Here is a 16,972-nt window from a genome sequence, read left to right on the forward strand (position 1 = left end):
CATTTTTCCCCTTAACTGAGAACTGAACCAAACTGATTTTTGTGTACCGTTACAACCCTACTAATTCCACTCTTTTACAGCATCTGCAGGGAACAGCTTCTATATGTTCAGTCATTTTATATTCTGAGACTGATTGATACATCAAGAGCATGACGCAGACATGTGAAATGAACTCAGCCCCTTCCAGCCGTTTGGTTTGACAGGTACACATGATGGCGATATTCAGAGACTCTCAAGGTCACCTGGCCGTCCTCACGCTCAGCGTCAGACGTGACAGAAACCCCAGAGAGACACGTGTCTCCTCCAAGACAACCAGCGTCCTCCCAGCCTGCTGCTGTTTTCTCTCTCCTGCCTCAGATTAATTTTTGAACAATTAGGAAAGTCTGTCATGTGGAACAACAGTCTTTCAACGGTAACTGCTTCTGACCTTTTCCCCAAAGCCCTGTGAGCACACTGGAGATACGACGACGGGCCACTCAGCGGCTCGAGAGCTCGACTCTCAGCCTCCCCAAAGGTCTTTGAGGAGGAAAACATGATTACATTCTGCAGCCTAATTATCAAATTAAAACAACTGTAAACACAGCACACCTGGACGTCGGCCATCACAGAACGCATGACGTCTCCGCTCCGTCTGAGACACTACGACTCATCGTGACATCATGAAGCCTTTCATCTGAAGACCGTGAAACATGAATATGTACATTTGGGCTCATCAGATATTTCCAGAACATCTTTCTACGGGGCCGAGCAACAAAAATAGGTCACCAGATAATCCACTCCAATGACACGTCTCCTGTTTGATCAGATTTCAATTACAATCGTCTGAAGCTTCAAATGTCCTTCTCAAAGCTCCACAAAATCATCGTTTTCTGTTTAGTTTGAAGGATCACAGTGATCCCCAACTCTCAAAAAGCCTCTGACTTAATAACCAAAACAAAATAATAGAATGTAAATCATGCACAGAGATATGAAGTGGCAGTAATGTTGTATTTTTGGTGGAAATATTCAGAATTTTGGATTTTGGAAGGCTGAGAAAGAGGGACAAACACCAAAAACACTGCTGGGTATCAACAAATAGCACCAGAACTTATATCTGACACTAACTTTGATAGTTTTCAGCACAATTGTCTGCAAACTCTTGGTTTTATCCAACAAAAGAAGCCAAATGTTAGAAATTGCGACACACGAGCTGCCATACAAGAACTAAATTAACAGAATATAGTCTAAAACTGTCAATAGTTGGATTTAAATAAGGAATTGTTCCATCAAAAAGCGCTTTTGACACATTTTAGTCTGTATAAACCCCTAAAACTGCTGTGGTTCAATACCCAGCAGTAACCAGAACCATCCTTGACTTTGTGTGAACATTTTGCATAACGTTAAAACCATCTTTGTGTGTTTGTGTGGATGGAGTTGCTGTGAACTCACTTTCTGAGAGTTCAGGTAGTATGGGTCCAGGTCCTCCAGTGGTACCGCCACCATTCCTGGAGGGATGTCCCCATAGATGTAGGGCAGGCTCTTCCCAGCCTCCAGATCGCTGTTGGGTTTGGGCTTGTTCTCGTCATCGTCGTCGCGGTAGCTGCTGTCCTGCTTGGGTGGCTTCTTGTTCTTCTCCTCATTGATGCGCAGCTCAAGGACCGCCAAAGATTCCACAGTAAACTTCTTGAAGCTATCAGGTCCTGGCGGTGCAATAAGGGGTGCAGCCATGTTTTCATCCTGCAGCTACTTGGTCTTTAGGTTTGTACCATCCACGGTAGCAGCTCTGCAGGAGGCAGGAGGGGAGAAGAATTAGGAGATGAAATTTATGACAAAAACGACTGCCTGAATCATTAGTCTGTGGCGTAATGATGAGAAGAAAATACTAGAACCAGGGAGAGATCCTGACTGTGATAGTTTCTTCTTGTGCTACATACTGTATTTTATTTGCACAGGTATGTTTTTTACCCTTGTGTCGTCCTGCGGGTCAGAATTGACCTGTTTCAAAGTTTGAAAATGTGGAAAAATATATATATATATATTTATATATATATATATATATATATATTAATATATATATAAGTGAAACTTCTGATGTCCACATTTTCAACATTTTTGGGAAAATTTTGAACGTTTTTGGTGGAAATAAAAGAAATGTTAAAAATTTTTAAGAACATTCACAAAAAAAATCTTTTGGGGGGGAATATTCCTTCAGAAAATAAAAGTTTTGTTGATAAATATGTCATCACTTCAGATATTTTTAGGATATTTTTGGAAGATTGTTACTCATTTTTGGAAAATATTTACAAGAATTTTCTTGCCAAATTTGGGGGATTTAAAAAAAAATAACTTAACTTTTCTTCCTGAAGGTTTTGCAAATTTTCAGAGATTTTGAGAATTTTTTTGCTGATTTTTTTTATTTTTTCAGACAAGGAAACAATATTTTTTGGTGCTCATAAAGACAGCAGGAGGATTCAAAAGAAGACATTTTAACATCTAAAGGTTCACTCAGGAAGTAGGTTCTATAATAAAAAAGCCAAACCTCTATTTCACTTAGTTAAGGAGACACAGATTTGTTAAATGCGCCTTTAAAGCGACATAACAGTACAACGGCAGATCCAACAATCTACTTAAACCTTCCTCAGTGTTTGATTAACATCATTTATTAGAAAAGGCACGTTTAAGATCATACTGAGGTAAAGTCCATTCAAATTTAGGACACCAAGAACAATGAAATATTGTGTTTTCTCATCAGAAATGTCACCCAGTGTGCACACATAAATAGCTTTGGGTTATTTTATCTTTACATCAAACATTTGCATCTTTAATGCTAAAAACACCAATTAAAACTCTTTTCTGATTCCAATTTGATCTTTGGTCATTTCCAAACATTTTCTGCTTTATTAGAACAAAGAATTCCAAAATAAAAGTTTGCTACTATATATAAGAGCTGAGTTTATGATGTTTAGCGAGTATTATTTTGTCGTTTCGGCTACACTTTTGTATTTGTTAAATGCATTTATTAGCCATGATCCTTAAGACTGTGCAAAAATAACACAATTTCCATATCTAACAGACATTTAAATCAGCTCGGCCTCATCTTTAAGTCGAGCAGCAGCAGCAAAAAGACACGACTAAGTCTTTTTATTTCCAGTACTGGACAGAAAGTTCCAGGTTCTGCATTAAAACCCTCTGACAACGAAGACAGCTGACCCATTTTGGGGCTTTGCTCCTTATGATTTTTTGAGCAGCTGACAGAAACCCAGCACATTAATGGCTGCATGAGTCAGTAAAGCCTTTCTCCAGCACACTTCCAAGTAAAAAGGCTCTAATGCTTTCATGACAACTGTTCAGGCTGCAGGACATATCAGGGTCAACGTCCTCATGTGAGGCAGTGATGGAGGAAAGAGGGAGGAGCTGAAATGAGAAAAGCCACACCTGAAAGAAAAAATGAATGAAATAACGATCATGTCACTAATCTCTCCCTCCTTTGCATCACATCTCATCCATTATTACGCACGAAGCTTCGGGTTTGGAGAGGCAGCCTGGACAGGACAATCAGCCACATCTGAATCACTGGACCTGTCACTTCTCTGCTCCCTTATTGCATAACAGCGTCTAATTAAAAATGCTCGACGTGTAAAGCTCCTATCAGCACAGCAAAGCCTCCGCTGCTGCTGCTCTGATGAGGTAAAAAAAAAACGCAGAAAAACACGCAGCACTGTGAGCCAAAGACGTCTGTTTTAAAATGGACCCCGGAACCTCGCAGCCACTGAGCCTTCTGCCGCTCTGCTGTCCAATCCGGCACTCACGAATGCGCGCACACGTGAATGCATACATGAAGGTGGTGGTGGTGGGGAGGAGGGAGAAAAAAAATCCTAACCGATCTGTCTGGAAAAACAGTTTTGCGCTCCAGCGGGCCTCCTCGGTGCGCTCTGCTTCTGTCTCTGCTCTCGACGCCTTCAGGCCTCCAGTTTATCCTTCAATTCTCAGATCCAGTCCTGATGGCAACACTCAGTTTGTCTCACTGCTTACATCCCAGCCTTGGCCGTGCAATCATCCCCACAGAGGGGGGAAAAAAACAGTACATTCTGGCACCTTCTCGGTTATTTTTCGCAGACGCAGTTAAGACTTGTTTACCACAGCTGCTGATTAATTAAGAATCAGGGCCTGTAGGCGCCATTATGTGTCTTTTTAAAAAAAATATATTTCATCACATAGAAAAGGTCTGCTCGGCTCCAGGAGGAGCTGGAGGTTAGATTGCGCAGAGAAGTGGCCCCGCTACAACCAAATTGGCCAAAGCGATCTTGCTGCAGTGGGTGGTTTGCATGTTGAAAATGTCACGCTGAGGTAAACGCAACCGTGGATTTGTCAGAGTCACACCGATTCCGCGATATTTCATCATAAATCAGCCAAATGTGTCATTGGAATGGAGAAAAAGCGTGGATCGGTTGGATTTTTGGAGCTATTCTGTGCGTTTTTGCGCGTTGTCTTGAAGGATCTGCACCACACCCGTGAAGCCATGTCGACTGCCAAATCAATAAGGGCTCCATCTGAGCACCAGATAGCCGCGAGAACGAGGCTAAAAACAACACACAGTGAGCAATATGACACGAAACGCAACAAACAAACAGCATTAAGGAGCTGTCACGTTTAAAAAAAATCACCTGGATGAATGGAAATTTTGTGGCGGTCGATGATGTTAAGAAGATCAGGCTACTTACATAGCATCAGCCCCTTTTCTGAAGCCTTGTTTGGTCTCAAGTGCATCATCCTGTAGTCCAGAGGGTGGAAAATGCTAAAAAACAAACAAACAAACAAAAAACCAACCCAGCTCCAATTAAGAAAAAGGAGATTTTTCTGGAGCCCGAGCAGGCAGACGGCGCCCTACCTGAAGCCTAACCTATGAGGCATTTTCTCTGTCAAATCAGAGCCTCAGATGCTCGACGGAATCCGATAAATTCCCTCCGAAATTGCCTGAAAAATATATCTTTCCTCCTGCACTGGTCCAGCAGATGGATGCTCATCAGACAGCTTCTTCCATCCGCGATCCACCAGGGGGGGAAAAAGGAGATGCGGGGCAGTGTGCAGCTCTGCGACACTCCGGCTACGCAAGGATACCGACGGAGAGAAAATCTGCCCCCCCTCCACACACACACGCACACCTACAGACATATGCACGCCTTTTGCCCCCCAAACGGCGATTAATGAAGGATACTCACTTTGTAAAGCGTTACAGGGAATCGGGGGAGCCGCGGCAGGACTGCAGATGTGGAGACGATCGGGGAGAAACTGCGGTTGTCGCCATATTGTTGCTGCTATCTTCCCCCTCAGTGCGAGCAGTTTCCCTGCATAATTGATGACTCTCAGCAGAATGTAAGGGAGTGTCGGCAAGAAGAGCGTTTTTCGCCAAATCGTAAAGGTCATTTAGGCCTGCAGCCTCCGAAACAAACAGTCACAGAGGAGCTTGATCAGATTTGGGGGCGCAGAAAACATCCACTTTTTTATTATTTTTTTTTCCACCTGACTGTCTGCCTGTGGGCTGAGTTTTATAGTGCAGGAATTTGAAGCCTGTAGACATCCAGTTAAAGAAAAAAATGTCTGAGGAAGACGGGGAAATAATTTTAATATTAAATATTAATATAAAACATGCACATCCTCTAGAAATAAACTTTTTTGGCCCCTTTAAAGAATACAAGTTTATTCTAATAATCTAATTTCATGCACATGTTAGTATTCGACAAAAAATGTTTAAATAACTAAACTATTTCTTGCTCTTTATTAGCAATTAAAATGCAAAAAGGCAGCTCTTAATATGGTAACCTGGCCCCTGTCTTCTGTTCCTTTACATAATCTGTGTTAAAATTAAACTTAGTGAACTAAAAACTTTTAAAAATCAATAAAAAAAACATTTAGTAGATGATTTCAGTTGCAATAAAATAGCGTTTTATCTCACCGGAACTATTTATTACAACAGTTACAAATGCAGCACACGAAAATGAAATTTAAAACTACATTAAAATGCATTTAAAATTAAAAAATAAGTAGCTACAAAGGTTTAAAATAATGTGATTAATGTGATTCGTAAAAAATATTTTAGAAATTATTTAAATAAGTTTTTTTATTATTTCGTTTTACTTTTGACGCACGGTTACGCACACGTGACGTCGCTATGCGGAAGTATATGTTTATGTTTACGGTCAAAAAAACGCAGAAAGTTGACAAATGTTAGAAAACTAAATGGATTTAAAGGTTCTCCTGCTGTTTATGAGCGGCATATGTTTGCCTGAACTGATATCACCACAGGAAAGTGAGTAGAAACACTGTCACAAACTTTCTATTTATTATTTATCCACTGTGTTTTTTTACTAATATTTTTTCGATCATTTCAGTAACTGGTGTCCATAGCAACCATCCTGACACTAGCTCTGTCCTGTGCAGTCTGTGGGCTTTAAAATCAGAATTGCACCATACTTTAAGTTATTTCACAGTAAAATAAGAATTATAATATAGGTTGTTGCGAGAGGTACGGACCCGTACCCGTAGCCTGTGGACGACGGATACGGCACTTGCCATTTGCCAATCAGATACGGGAGATCTGGTCACGTGACTCCCGGTAGACGCTAGCGGTACGGACCCGTAGCATCGGTACTACAGGTACGGACCTAACACTAACCCTAACCTTAGCTTACCGTTCAACAGTTTGCAGTGGTTAGCAGCTTCTTGACTCGCGAGACTCGCGTACGGGTCCGTATCTGTCTGGCAAATGGAAAGTGCCGTATCCGTAGCCCACAGGTATAATATAAAGTATGAGACTGTGCTTGAAGCAGAGGAAGGTCGTCATCCGACTTAGTAGATATAGTTAACCTACATTAAGACTGTAGTGAGTCCAGGTTGGTAGACCAGTGCTTTTACAAACTGTGTGCTATTTATGAGTCGATATCGTTTATATTTTTGCTGTTTTCAGGCCTAAAATCAACATGGCCACCTATAGCCAAACACCACATGGCATTTTTAAAGAAAGATTCTTCTAAATATTATATATACAACTGAGTAAAATTGAAAGTTATTTATAAAGATATTGTAGCAAACCTGTTGGCATGCCATAAATCCACACTTGACTCACACACTACTTTATATTAAATAACTCAGAAAGCCTTGGAGTCTTGCCAGTCTTTTCTTCAGGAGGAAATGACATCATGTGGAGCAGGTCATGTGATCTGGAATTAACACACTTCCTTCAGAGGTGTTTTTGTAATGGGGAACTTAGTTGACAGAGATACAATTTGTTCTTTTCCACGTAAAATTTGATATATTGGCAAAAAAGAAACATCTGTCATGATTGTCTCAACTTAATAAAAAGAACACAAAACTATTTCTGAATAAGCTCATTTTATTATCATTTAGCTAAATACGGGTGAAACAAAAAAGTTTACACTGGCAGAATACAACTTTAATACCATGTTTATTCAGCTTAGAATTAGAATGTATTCACAAATTATACATCGTCGTAAAGAGCACGTACGGTAGATTCTACTTTTCAGTGTGTCCCCCTTTAAGTGTAACAACAGCCTGCAGGCGCCTGCGGAATGCTTGACAGGTCTTCTTTATGTAGGATGCCGTCATCTTCTCCCAAGATCTAAGAATGGACCTCTCCAAGGCTGGCACAGAAGGGGGGGCTTCTTACAGGCACGGTCCTCCACAGTTGCCCATATGCTATAATCCAGGGGATTGAGATCTGGACTCTGGGGTGGCCACACATTCTTGGACCAGAATGCATGCAAGTTGGCATCCAACCATTCCTGAGTCCTTTTGGAGGTGTGTGCTGGTGCTCCATCCTGCTGGACTTCATGTTCAGATCATTCTTGATGAGCCGTTGCATTGAGGAGCGGCTCACATCAAGCTCACGTGCCATCTTTCTCATGGACCTCACAGGATTTGTCTTGATGCACCGTTTGACCTTGTCAATCAAGTTTTTGTCCGCACAGACCGGGGACGACCAGACCCAGGCTTTCGTGAGGCTGTTCCAGTATCTTTCAGCTTCTTTTTAATTTTGTAGACTGCACATCTGGATATTCCCAGCTGTGCTTCAATCTCAGTAGGTGTCAGACCGGCATGCAGCAATTCAGGTACAGCTAAAGTTTTCTTCATTTTCAACAGAAGCACATGAATTTGAGAGAAGAGAGATTACCAGCTGCATTGAGAGACTTTAAGGAATCATTGGAACATGAAAACCTAGTTAGAGATGCTTAAATGGCTTTTAAACAAGCAATCAACTGAGTGTAAACCTTTTTTTGGGTCACCCTGTAGAAGGTGGTTGTTATTAAATTGGGACGGTTTTTAGTTGACATTTTAGTGATATCCAGTCATTTTTTTCATAATAATTAATTCTAGAATTTGTAAAGAAATGATCACAATGAACATAAAAACATAATTTTTTATACTTTTAATAAAAATGTATGCAAGATATAGCCCATGGACTTCAAAAGTCCTTCAATTATATACTAACCCATTTATCAGTCTGGAAAGGGTTATAAATTCATTGCTTCTGAGGCTCTGGGACTCCAGAGAACCACAGTGAGAGACATTATCCAGTGACAGAACACATGGAACAGTGGCGAACCAAAGCAGCTTGTGTTTTCTTGAGTTATCTTTTTCTTATATTAGAATTAGTTTGATGATCTGAAACATTTAAGTGCATCAAATATGCAAAAATAGAAGATATCTGTAGAGGGACAAATACTTTTTCACAGCGCTGTGTGGTAAACTTGAACATCCATCTCCAAACAGACAAACTTACCAGATGCAGTCTAGAGATCTCTCCTCAGAAAGTTTTGCTGCCAGTGACACCTTGAGGCACGTGAATTTAGGATTTGTAATAAATGATTACCTATGTGATTTGGTGTTGAAAAATATCTGAAAATCACCACCAGTCACTTTGAACTTAAGAAACCTTTTGGATGAAGGTGAAACATTTTCAAGAACCAATAAAACTAAAGTCCAGTTTCCTTCTACCGAAGAAGTTGGGATAAATATTAAGTAACTAACATTATTTATTAGAATCCATCGGCTGACTTTTTACTCTGGACTTTCGCTGACGTGACATATTCTGTCTTTTAAGTGACAAACATTAACTGTTGTCAAGTCATTTCTGGGTTTCCCGCTGTCTGTGACTCAGTTCAATCAGTCGTTAAACATTCCTTTTCTTCTATTTCTTCCCTTCCTGAAAGAGTGAAACATGTTCTGGCAGACGGAAAAAACAAGACATTACGCTGCTACGCTACTAATTTGTGTTGACTCAAATGGATTTTGAATTCGATTTTCTAACTTTTTCGTTCCGGCTCTCTGCTGCCAAAACCGATACTGTTCAGCTAACGTTACACAATCACACTTCACTCTTGGACTTCAAACCAGTAACACCATTTTCTGAACCTCAACAGATGATATTGTTTCCATTTATTATTTATCAATCTATAGGTCACATTCTATAGGGTTTCAGTAAGCATATTTGCTGTTTGTTAAGCTATTAAATATTCAGCATGGCAGGTCAAACGCACGCTCTTCCTGTTTGTGTTGTCAGGTTGTGGCCAGCGGTTCCTGGTTGGTCCTCCAGGTGAGTCTCGGATCATTGGGGGGCGGGAGGCTCCGGAGGGGGCGTGGCCTTGGCAGGTGAGCATCCAGCTGCGCTTCAGGCACCACTGTGGAGGCACCATCCTCAACAAGCTGTGGGTTCTCACTGCGACGCACTGCTTCCACAAACTCCGGTGAGTAGAACTTCCACACCTGACTGACCTGCGTTCAGTTACAGGAGGAAGATTTAATAATGTTCATACATTAACACGCAGGTTATTCCATCTCAAATCATCAAAATGTTTCTGAACTGTATGATCATAAAATCTGAATATTTAAATGATATTTATGAAATGTTACTTTTGATACATCAGGCACTTTGCTGCATTTTTTTGCTTGCACATTTAAATTTATGCCAATATTTGTTATTTTTCTGTCACTGAAAACAATGAAGCGGTCACACCAAAATCCGTCTTCCTGACATGTTGTCGGTTCATCATAGCTTCAAATGGCAAAAAAAACGTGCAGAAAGTGGGTCAAAAAAATAATAATCTTGAGATGTATTTAATGTATTAAGCTTAAATTTCAGAAATATCCATATTTTATGCCATAAAAATTTAGGACAAGTCAGAGATGGTCAAGCAGAAGTTGTGCTAAAAATTTAATGATTTAAGATGGAAAGATGAGATGTTCTGGATTAAACAGCAGCAGCTTCTACTTTTAAAAGATATCTGGCAGCTTTACAATAACATGTACTTTAACGGGGAAATTCTTTGAAATGTAAAATCTCTGATTGTAGGTTTCTGTAATTGTAACGCCAAGCAGTAAAGTTTCAGTGGTAATGGCAGGCATAACTTAAAAAATTGTTTGTGAACAGAGTACATGATTACTGCGTTTTATGTACTAGAGCAGGGGTGTCAAACATCTGGCCCGGGGTGCCAAAAGTGGCCCTCCAGAGGTTCTAATCCGGCCTTCAAAGTGTAAAAATTACAAAGACATTAAATCCGGATTCTAAATTTTTAAAACTGTAAACTTGAAATAATTTCTAGACCATGACAAGTTGTTTTGATCATAAAGTAAAATACTCGATTGCTCGTTGTTCTTTTGTCGTTTTGTGTCTCGTTTTTGTAATATTTTGTCTTGTTTTGTGTCTTTTTTGGTCTGACTTTTGTCCTTTGTCTCATGTTTTTGTCGTTTTGTGTTTCCTTTGTCTCGCTTTTGTTGTTAGTCTATTTTTTTGTCATTTTATCCCTTTTTTTGTCTCGTATGTGTCCATTTGTCGATTCGTAACATTTGTCTATTTTTTTTTGTTTTATTTCGTGTCATTTGTGTTTCGTTTTTTGTAATATTTTGTCTTTTTTTTTTGTCTGACTTTTGCAGTTTTGATCATAACGTAAAATATTAACTCATTCAGTTCCAGATGACTAAATGGTTTGTTCCTTTGCAGACACTCTGATCTGGAAGTTGTAATGTGTAAATGTTAAACTGAGGCATAATGTTGTTGAAAATGAACTTCTTTTTCTTAAGAAACTTCAGGTTGGTCATAATGTTTTGTAAAAAGATAATTCCATAAATGTGAACATTTTCAGAATGTACTTGTACTTTTACACATTTGAACACAGTGGACTGACATCAGTGCAGAGAGCAAATATACTGTATTTAAATTACACTAAATGCTAGAGCAGCACCTAGTAATAGTTTAAGGAAAGCTAACTATGATTGGTCATAACACTGCTACAGTTTTGAGGCCCTTTGAGATAAAAACTCATGAATCCATCCCTGAATTTCTCCTGCTTCAGCTCAGTGATGTAATCAACCTCTATTCAGGACGGGAACGAGGAAACCTGGCTCGGACTGTGCAGGAGCAGAAGTTTTTGGGTGACGACAGCAGCAGAGCAGAAGCAGCAGAGAGTCAAACTAATTCTGTTTTGCGTCCAGATGGATCAGCACAAACCGTTTTCGCGTGGTGGCAGGACTGCGGGTGTTGTCCTCTCCGGGAGATCACGTCCAGATCCGCAGAGTCAGCAAAGTCAAAATGCACGAGGACTACAACAAAGTCACGGTCGACAACGACGTGATGCTGATGCTGCTCAGTTCCCCCTTCGACTTCAACGACCACGTCCAGCCCGTCTGCACACCCCAGAACGTGAGCCACGAGTACATCCTCAGCTTCAGCTCCTGCTTCATCACCGGATGGGGCAGCGCCTACTACCAAGGTCAGTCACCTGGATTCATTTAGAAGGCACAGTGAGGACGTTTTGGAATGGAGTTACTCTTTTAGCCGACAGCTGAAAAAGGAAAAGATGGTTTTTACCTTGCTGACGTGTTTCAAGTTCATCTACAGTTTTCCTTAGTCGGTTAAAAGAGTAACAAGTAAGAAACGACAAAATGAACAAAATCCAACTATGAAGAAGTTTCATGTTAACGTACACTTGGGGCCAAACACTGACTCTCTGACTGCATCAGTTTCACAGCAAAGTCAGAAATCAGCTTTACAATGAGACACGTGAACCTTTACTTAACCAGGAAATTCTTTGAAAAATAGAATCTCTGCTTAAGGCAGCCTGTTTGTGGGTGATCGTAATTATAGAGTCAAGAAGGAAAGTTGTGGTGACAGCAAGCATTCTTAAAGAAAAAACCTCGATCAGGTGCCTTTTATGAAGCCTTAAATCATTCTAAATTATTCATTTAAGTTTTTTTAATCATTGCGGTTTGGGGATAAGATCCATCCATCCATTCTCTACACACCGCTTTATCCTCACTAGGGTCATGGGGGGTGCTGGAGTCTATCCCAGCTGACTCGGGTGAAGGCAGGGGACACCCTGGACAGGTCGCCAGTCTGTCACAGGGCTACATATACAGACAAACAATCACTCTCACATTCACACCTACGGACAATTTAGAGTAACGAAGTAACCTCAGCATATTTTTGGACTGTGGGAGGAAGCCAGAGTGCCCGGAGAAAACCCACGCATGCACAGGGAGAACATGCAAACTTGGGGATAAGATGTTAAATTGAATTTAAAATGGATCTTTCCCCTCGGTTCAGGGGATGTAGTCCATAAATAAATTATTAATGACTCAATAACATTCAACTGTAAAGCTCAAGAACTCACTGTGAGCTCATTTTTCACTGCAATAATGACAAAGCCATACATCATTAAAAAAAGAAGGAGCTGAAAACGAAGGTAAATTTAAGGCTAAATCTAATGAGGTGGTCCTTGTGTCATTTCTGACCTTTTCCTCAAAATTTCCTCCACATTTGTTAGTCCGTTTTTGAGTAATGTTGTGAACAGACAGACAGACAAACGCCACTCATCATATAATTCTGCTGCGTTCCTTGGCAAAGTAATAATTATGTTGTAAACAAAAGGTGTTAATCTTCAGTATTAATCTACAATGTAGGAAATAATAGAAATAAATAAAAAAAATATTAAGTTAGAAGTTATGTCCAAACGTTTGACTGATAGTGTGCATTGCTAAAGATAAAGTAAAAACTTGAATTTAAGTGGGTCTTGTTGTTGCTGAAAATTTGTAAAAACAAAACCTGAAAAACTGAAATGCAGCTGTGCAAAGCTGGAAAAAGTCCAATTTGATGCTGCAGCTGCTGCCGAAGGGCTGAATTAAGGATCAGTTACCTGTTTTCAGTGTGGCCTCTAGTAAAATTGCAAAAGATTAAAAAAAACAAAACAAAAACAACTAGATTTGTCATTAGGGTGACCTTTCAAATAGAAAATAACACTCAATAAGACAGCCCTAATGCAGCAACAAACATGCAAGTGTCTTCATTAAGCAGACGTGTTGATTCAGGTCGTACGGATTTTGCATTCTTACTTTAGAATAGTGAGTGTATGTATTTAAAATGAAATAAACTTAAATAAAATGTGAAAAAAGTGAAGGACCCTGAAACCTTTTTACATCATTGCACCCGTTTAGAAACCAGGGTTCAGCCACAATGCATTAGTGAACACTTACATCAATATAACGTAAAATAAACCATTTTTTAAACATTTGGATTTGGATTTTGAAACGCTAAATAGAGAGACTTGCTTTTCCTCTTGTGTTTTTAAATGCTGCTCTCACATATAATCGCTTCTCACTGTATAAAACATGTCTGGATGTCTTATTAGTCTGTTAAAGCACTTTACAGGCGTGACGGCGTTGTGGTGTTTGTGCTGCAGGCAGGCTGATGAACAGATTGCAGGAAGCTCAGGTGGAGCTGATCAACAGCAGCACGTGTAACCAGAGCAGCTGGTACAACGGCTTCATCACCGACAACATGATCTGTGCCGGACTGGAGAGCGGGGACGCCGACTCCTGTCAGGTGGGGATTCCTGGTCATTTTTAGAGTCACCACAAGCTGCAGGTTTAATCTCAGTAACGTTTAACTGCCTCTTGTGTCCGTTCAGGGCGACAGCGGGGGTCCCCTGCAGTGCTACAGCGACAGCGACGACAGGTTTTATGTGGTCGGAGTGACGAGCTTCGGGGATAAATGCGGGCTTCCTCACAGGCCCGGTGTTTACGCACGAACCAGCAGGTTTGCGGGTTGGATCAATGCGAGTCAGGCAGCGTCAGAGTCTACAGCACACAGACCAGACATGAAACTCCTCTCAGCTCTGCTCAGCGCCGCTCTGATGCTGCTCTGAAACATCCAGACCGTTTTAAAATAAATCTCCAAATCCTTATTCCATCAGTTTTTGTTTCTTACTAGTCAGTGCAGTTACCCTGTTAGAGCCGTCAGTGCTTTTTGAAAAGGTCCAAACACCCACATTTCTCAATCAGTATCTTATTCTCAGTGATTCGCTCCAACATGAGCAGTTTTCTACCAGAGTGGGAATAGTTTGGGTTTTTTTTTTCACAAAAGAATTTCTAGCTTTATAGGTGTCTACACCCTCCCAGATATAGAAGTAGCAGTAATAAACAGGAAAATGCTGGTCATATGATCTGGAATCTAATCACTTGGTCCTTGTTTTATTTCTGACCTTTCCTGAAAATTTAGTCCAAATCCGTTGGTCCGTTTTTGAGTTTTTCCGGTTTTGCTATATGCTGTCACCGCCCACTTCATCATGTACTGTACTCCAAACTTTTATTACTATGCCAAGGAACGCGGTGGAGTTATGTGACGATCGGTGTCTGTCTGTCTGTTAACAACATTACTCAAACACGGACCAACGGATTTGGATTAAATTTTCAGGGAAGGTCAGAAATAAAACAAGGACCAAGTGACCAAGTGAGTATTGATTGCAATACTACAACTCTGTCATTAATTTTACTTTTACAAAGTGTCTGTATTTTCTGTTTGTGCTGACGCTAAACTGTTGGTCAGTCTAGTTTATGTTTATGGTTGAAAATCATGTTTGTCAGATAGATTCCAGTTCATTCATGTCAACAATGATTCTTCTAAACACATTCGTTAGTTATGGAGTTCCACAAGGTTCTGTGCTGGGACTTTGTTTCTTGATACACTTAGCCAGTATTATTAGAAAACACTCCATAAACAAACTTTCACTGCTTTTCAGATGTCACACAGCTTCATTTAGCTCTGAAATGTATCAGTGACTCAAACTTTAAACAAGTTTTAAAGGCATACAGGTCTGGACTGCTTTTAATTTTCTTCAGCCCAAAAATGCTAAAGTGGATGGCATCACTTTGGCCTAAAGCGCTAGAGTTGAGTTATTTTAGACCAGGATATGCCCTTTAATTCAAACATAAAATGGGTCTCTGCAGTTTGGTTAAAATCAGGAACATTCTGTCTCAGAGTGATGCTGAAAAACTAGTCCATGCATTTGTTACTTCTGTCCTGGACTATTGTAATTACTTATTATTAGAATGTCCCAATAAATCTTTGAAAAACATCCAGTTGACCCAAAATGCAGCAGCCAGAGTTCTGACAGCAAGAGGGATTATATTTGTCCCATATTAGCTCCTCATCAGTGGCTCCTTGTAAAATGTAGAATTTGGAATTTAAAATCTTTCTTCTCACATCCCAAGCTGTTAATGCCAGAGCTCCATGGTATCTTTTAGACCGTATTGTTCCATATTTTCCCAATGGAGCACTTCACTTTCAGACTGCAGGTTTACTTGTGGTTCCCAGAGTTTCCAGAAGCAGATCCTTCAGCTATCAGGCTTCTCTTCTGTGAAACCAGCCCCCAGTTTGGGTTCAGAGGGCAGGCACCTTCATTAGACTTGGAATTATGGTTAAAACTTCCCTTTTTGATGATGCTTATTGTTTGGGCCGACTCATTCTTTTGTTGTGTTGGTATAGACCTGATTGCGTTTCTATTAATGCACTGAGAACTTCTCCTGTACTGGTTCTTTACAGTACCACAGTGAATTTTAAATGAAACAATTCAGATGCAGTTGAAGTCCAGACTTCAGCTTCAATTCTGTGGGTTGAACTAAAAGATTGCATAAAAATGTGAGAAACTAAAGCATTTTTTAAACGCAATCTCTTAATTTCAGGGGCCCAAAAGTAATCAGATAAATTAAGTAACTGAAAATAAAATATTAATTTGTAGTACTTGATTGAAAACTCTTTGCTGGAAACAACTACCTGAAGTCTTGAACTCATGGACGTCACCAGACGCTGGGTTTCCTCCTTTTTAATGCTCTGCCGGGCCTTTACTGCAGCGGTTTTCAGTTGTCTTTCTTTCCTAAGTTTACTGCTTAACAGGTGAAATGCTCAGTTGGGTTGAGATCAAGTGACTGACTCGACCATTCAAGAATATTCCACTCCTTTACTTTAATAAAGCCCTGTGTTGCTTTGGCTGGATGTTTTGGGTCATTGTCCATCTGTATCATGAAATGCCGCCAATCAGTTTGGCTGCATTTGGTTGGATTTGAGCCAACATTTTGTCTCTGAACGCCTCAGAATTCATCCGGCTGGTTCTGTCTTGTGACACATCATCGATAACCAGTGACCCATCACACCGCCTCCACCATGCTTTACAGATGATGTGGTTTTCTTTGGATCATGAGCTGTACCACACCTTCTCCAGAACTGTGCTGGCTTTTTTTAAAATGTTTTTTAGCAAAGTCCAATCTAGCCTTTGTATTCTTGAGGTCTATGAGTGGCTTGCACCGTGCAGTGAACCCTCTGGATTTACTCTCATTCAGTCTTCTCTTTATGGTAGACTTAGACAATGACACACTTACCTCCTGGAGAGACTTTTAACTTGGTTGGTTGTTGTAAAGAAGTGTCTCTTCACCATGGAAATGATTCTGTGATCATCCACCACTGTTCTCTTCCGTGGACGTCCAGGTCTTTTTTGCGTTGTCGAGTTCACCAGTGCGTTCTTTCTTTCTTTCTCAGGATGAACCAAACTGTAGATTTTGCCGCTCCTAATATTGTAGCAGTTTTGGATGTTTTTTTTTTTCTGTTTTCTCAGCTTAAGGACGGCTTGTTTCACCTCCATGGAGAGCTCCT

The 16,972-nt window shown here is 40.3% G+C and overlaps 2 protein-coding genes across 6 annotated transcripts in view; one reads left to right on the forward strand and one right to left on the reverse strand.

Moving 5' to 3' along the window:
- The window catches only part of scn8aa (sodium channel, voltage gated, type VIII, alpha subunit a), a 55,415-nt gene extending 49,954 nt beyond the window's left edge, over positions 1-5,461 (reverse strand). For 3 of the 5 annotated variants that reach the window (XM_022205220.2, XM_022205224.2, XM_022205222.2), the window contains exons 1-2: positions 5,199-5,461; positions 1,429-1,762 (exon numbers count right to left, since the gene is read on the reverse strand). In XM_022205220.2, coding sequence (XP_022060912.1) covers positions 1,429-1,707 — 279 coding nt within the window. In that variant the 5' untranslated portion in view covers positions 1,708-1,762; positions 5,199-5,461. Of the gene's footprint in view, positions 1-1,428; positions 1,763-4,700; positions 4,775-5,198 lie in introns of all 5 variants that reach the window. The other 2 variants (XM_051949129.1, XM_022205223.2) reach the window with 2 other exon arrangements.
- A 2,293-nt stretch (positions 5,462-7,754) lies between these two features.
- On the forward strand, positions 7,755-16,318 carry LOC110958613 (transmembrane protease serine 11D). Its single transcript, XM_051949757.1, has 5 exons — positions 7,755-7,794; positions 9,500-9,740; positions 11,485-11,762; positions 13,728-13,870; positions 13,956-16,318. Exons 1-5 carry the CDS (start codon positions 7,755-7,757, stop codon positions 14,190-14,192), a joined length of 939 nt encoding a protein of 312 aa, XP_051805717.1. The 3' UTR covers positions 14,193-16,318.
- The last annotated feature ends 654 nt before the right edge of the window (positions 16,319-16,972 follow it).

The sequence above is a fragment of the Acanthochromis polyacanthus genome, chromosome 6, assembly GCF_021347895.1.
Source record: "Acanthochromis polyacanthus isolate Apoly-LR-REF ecotype Palm Island chromosome 6, KAUST_Apoly_ChrSc, whole genome shotgun sequence".
Classification (NCBI taxonomy): Eukaryota; Metazoa; Chordata; class Actinopteri; family Pomacentridae; genus Acanthochromis; species Acanthochromis polyacanthus.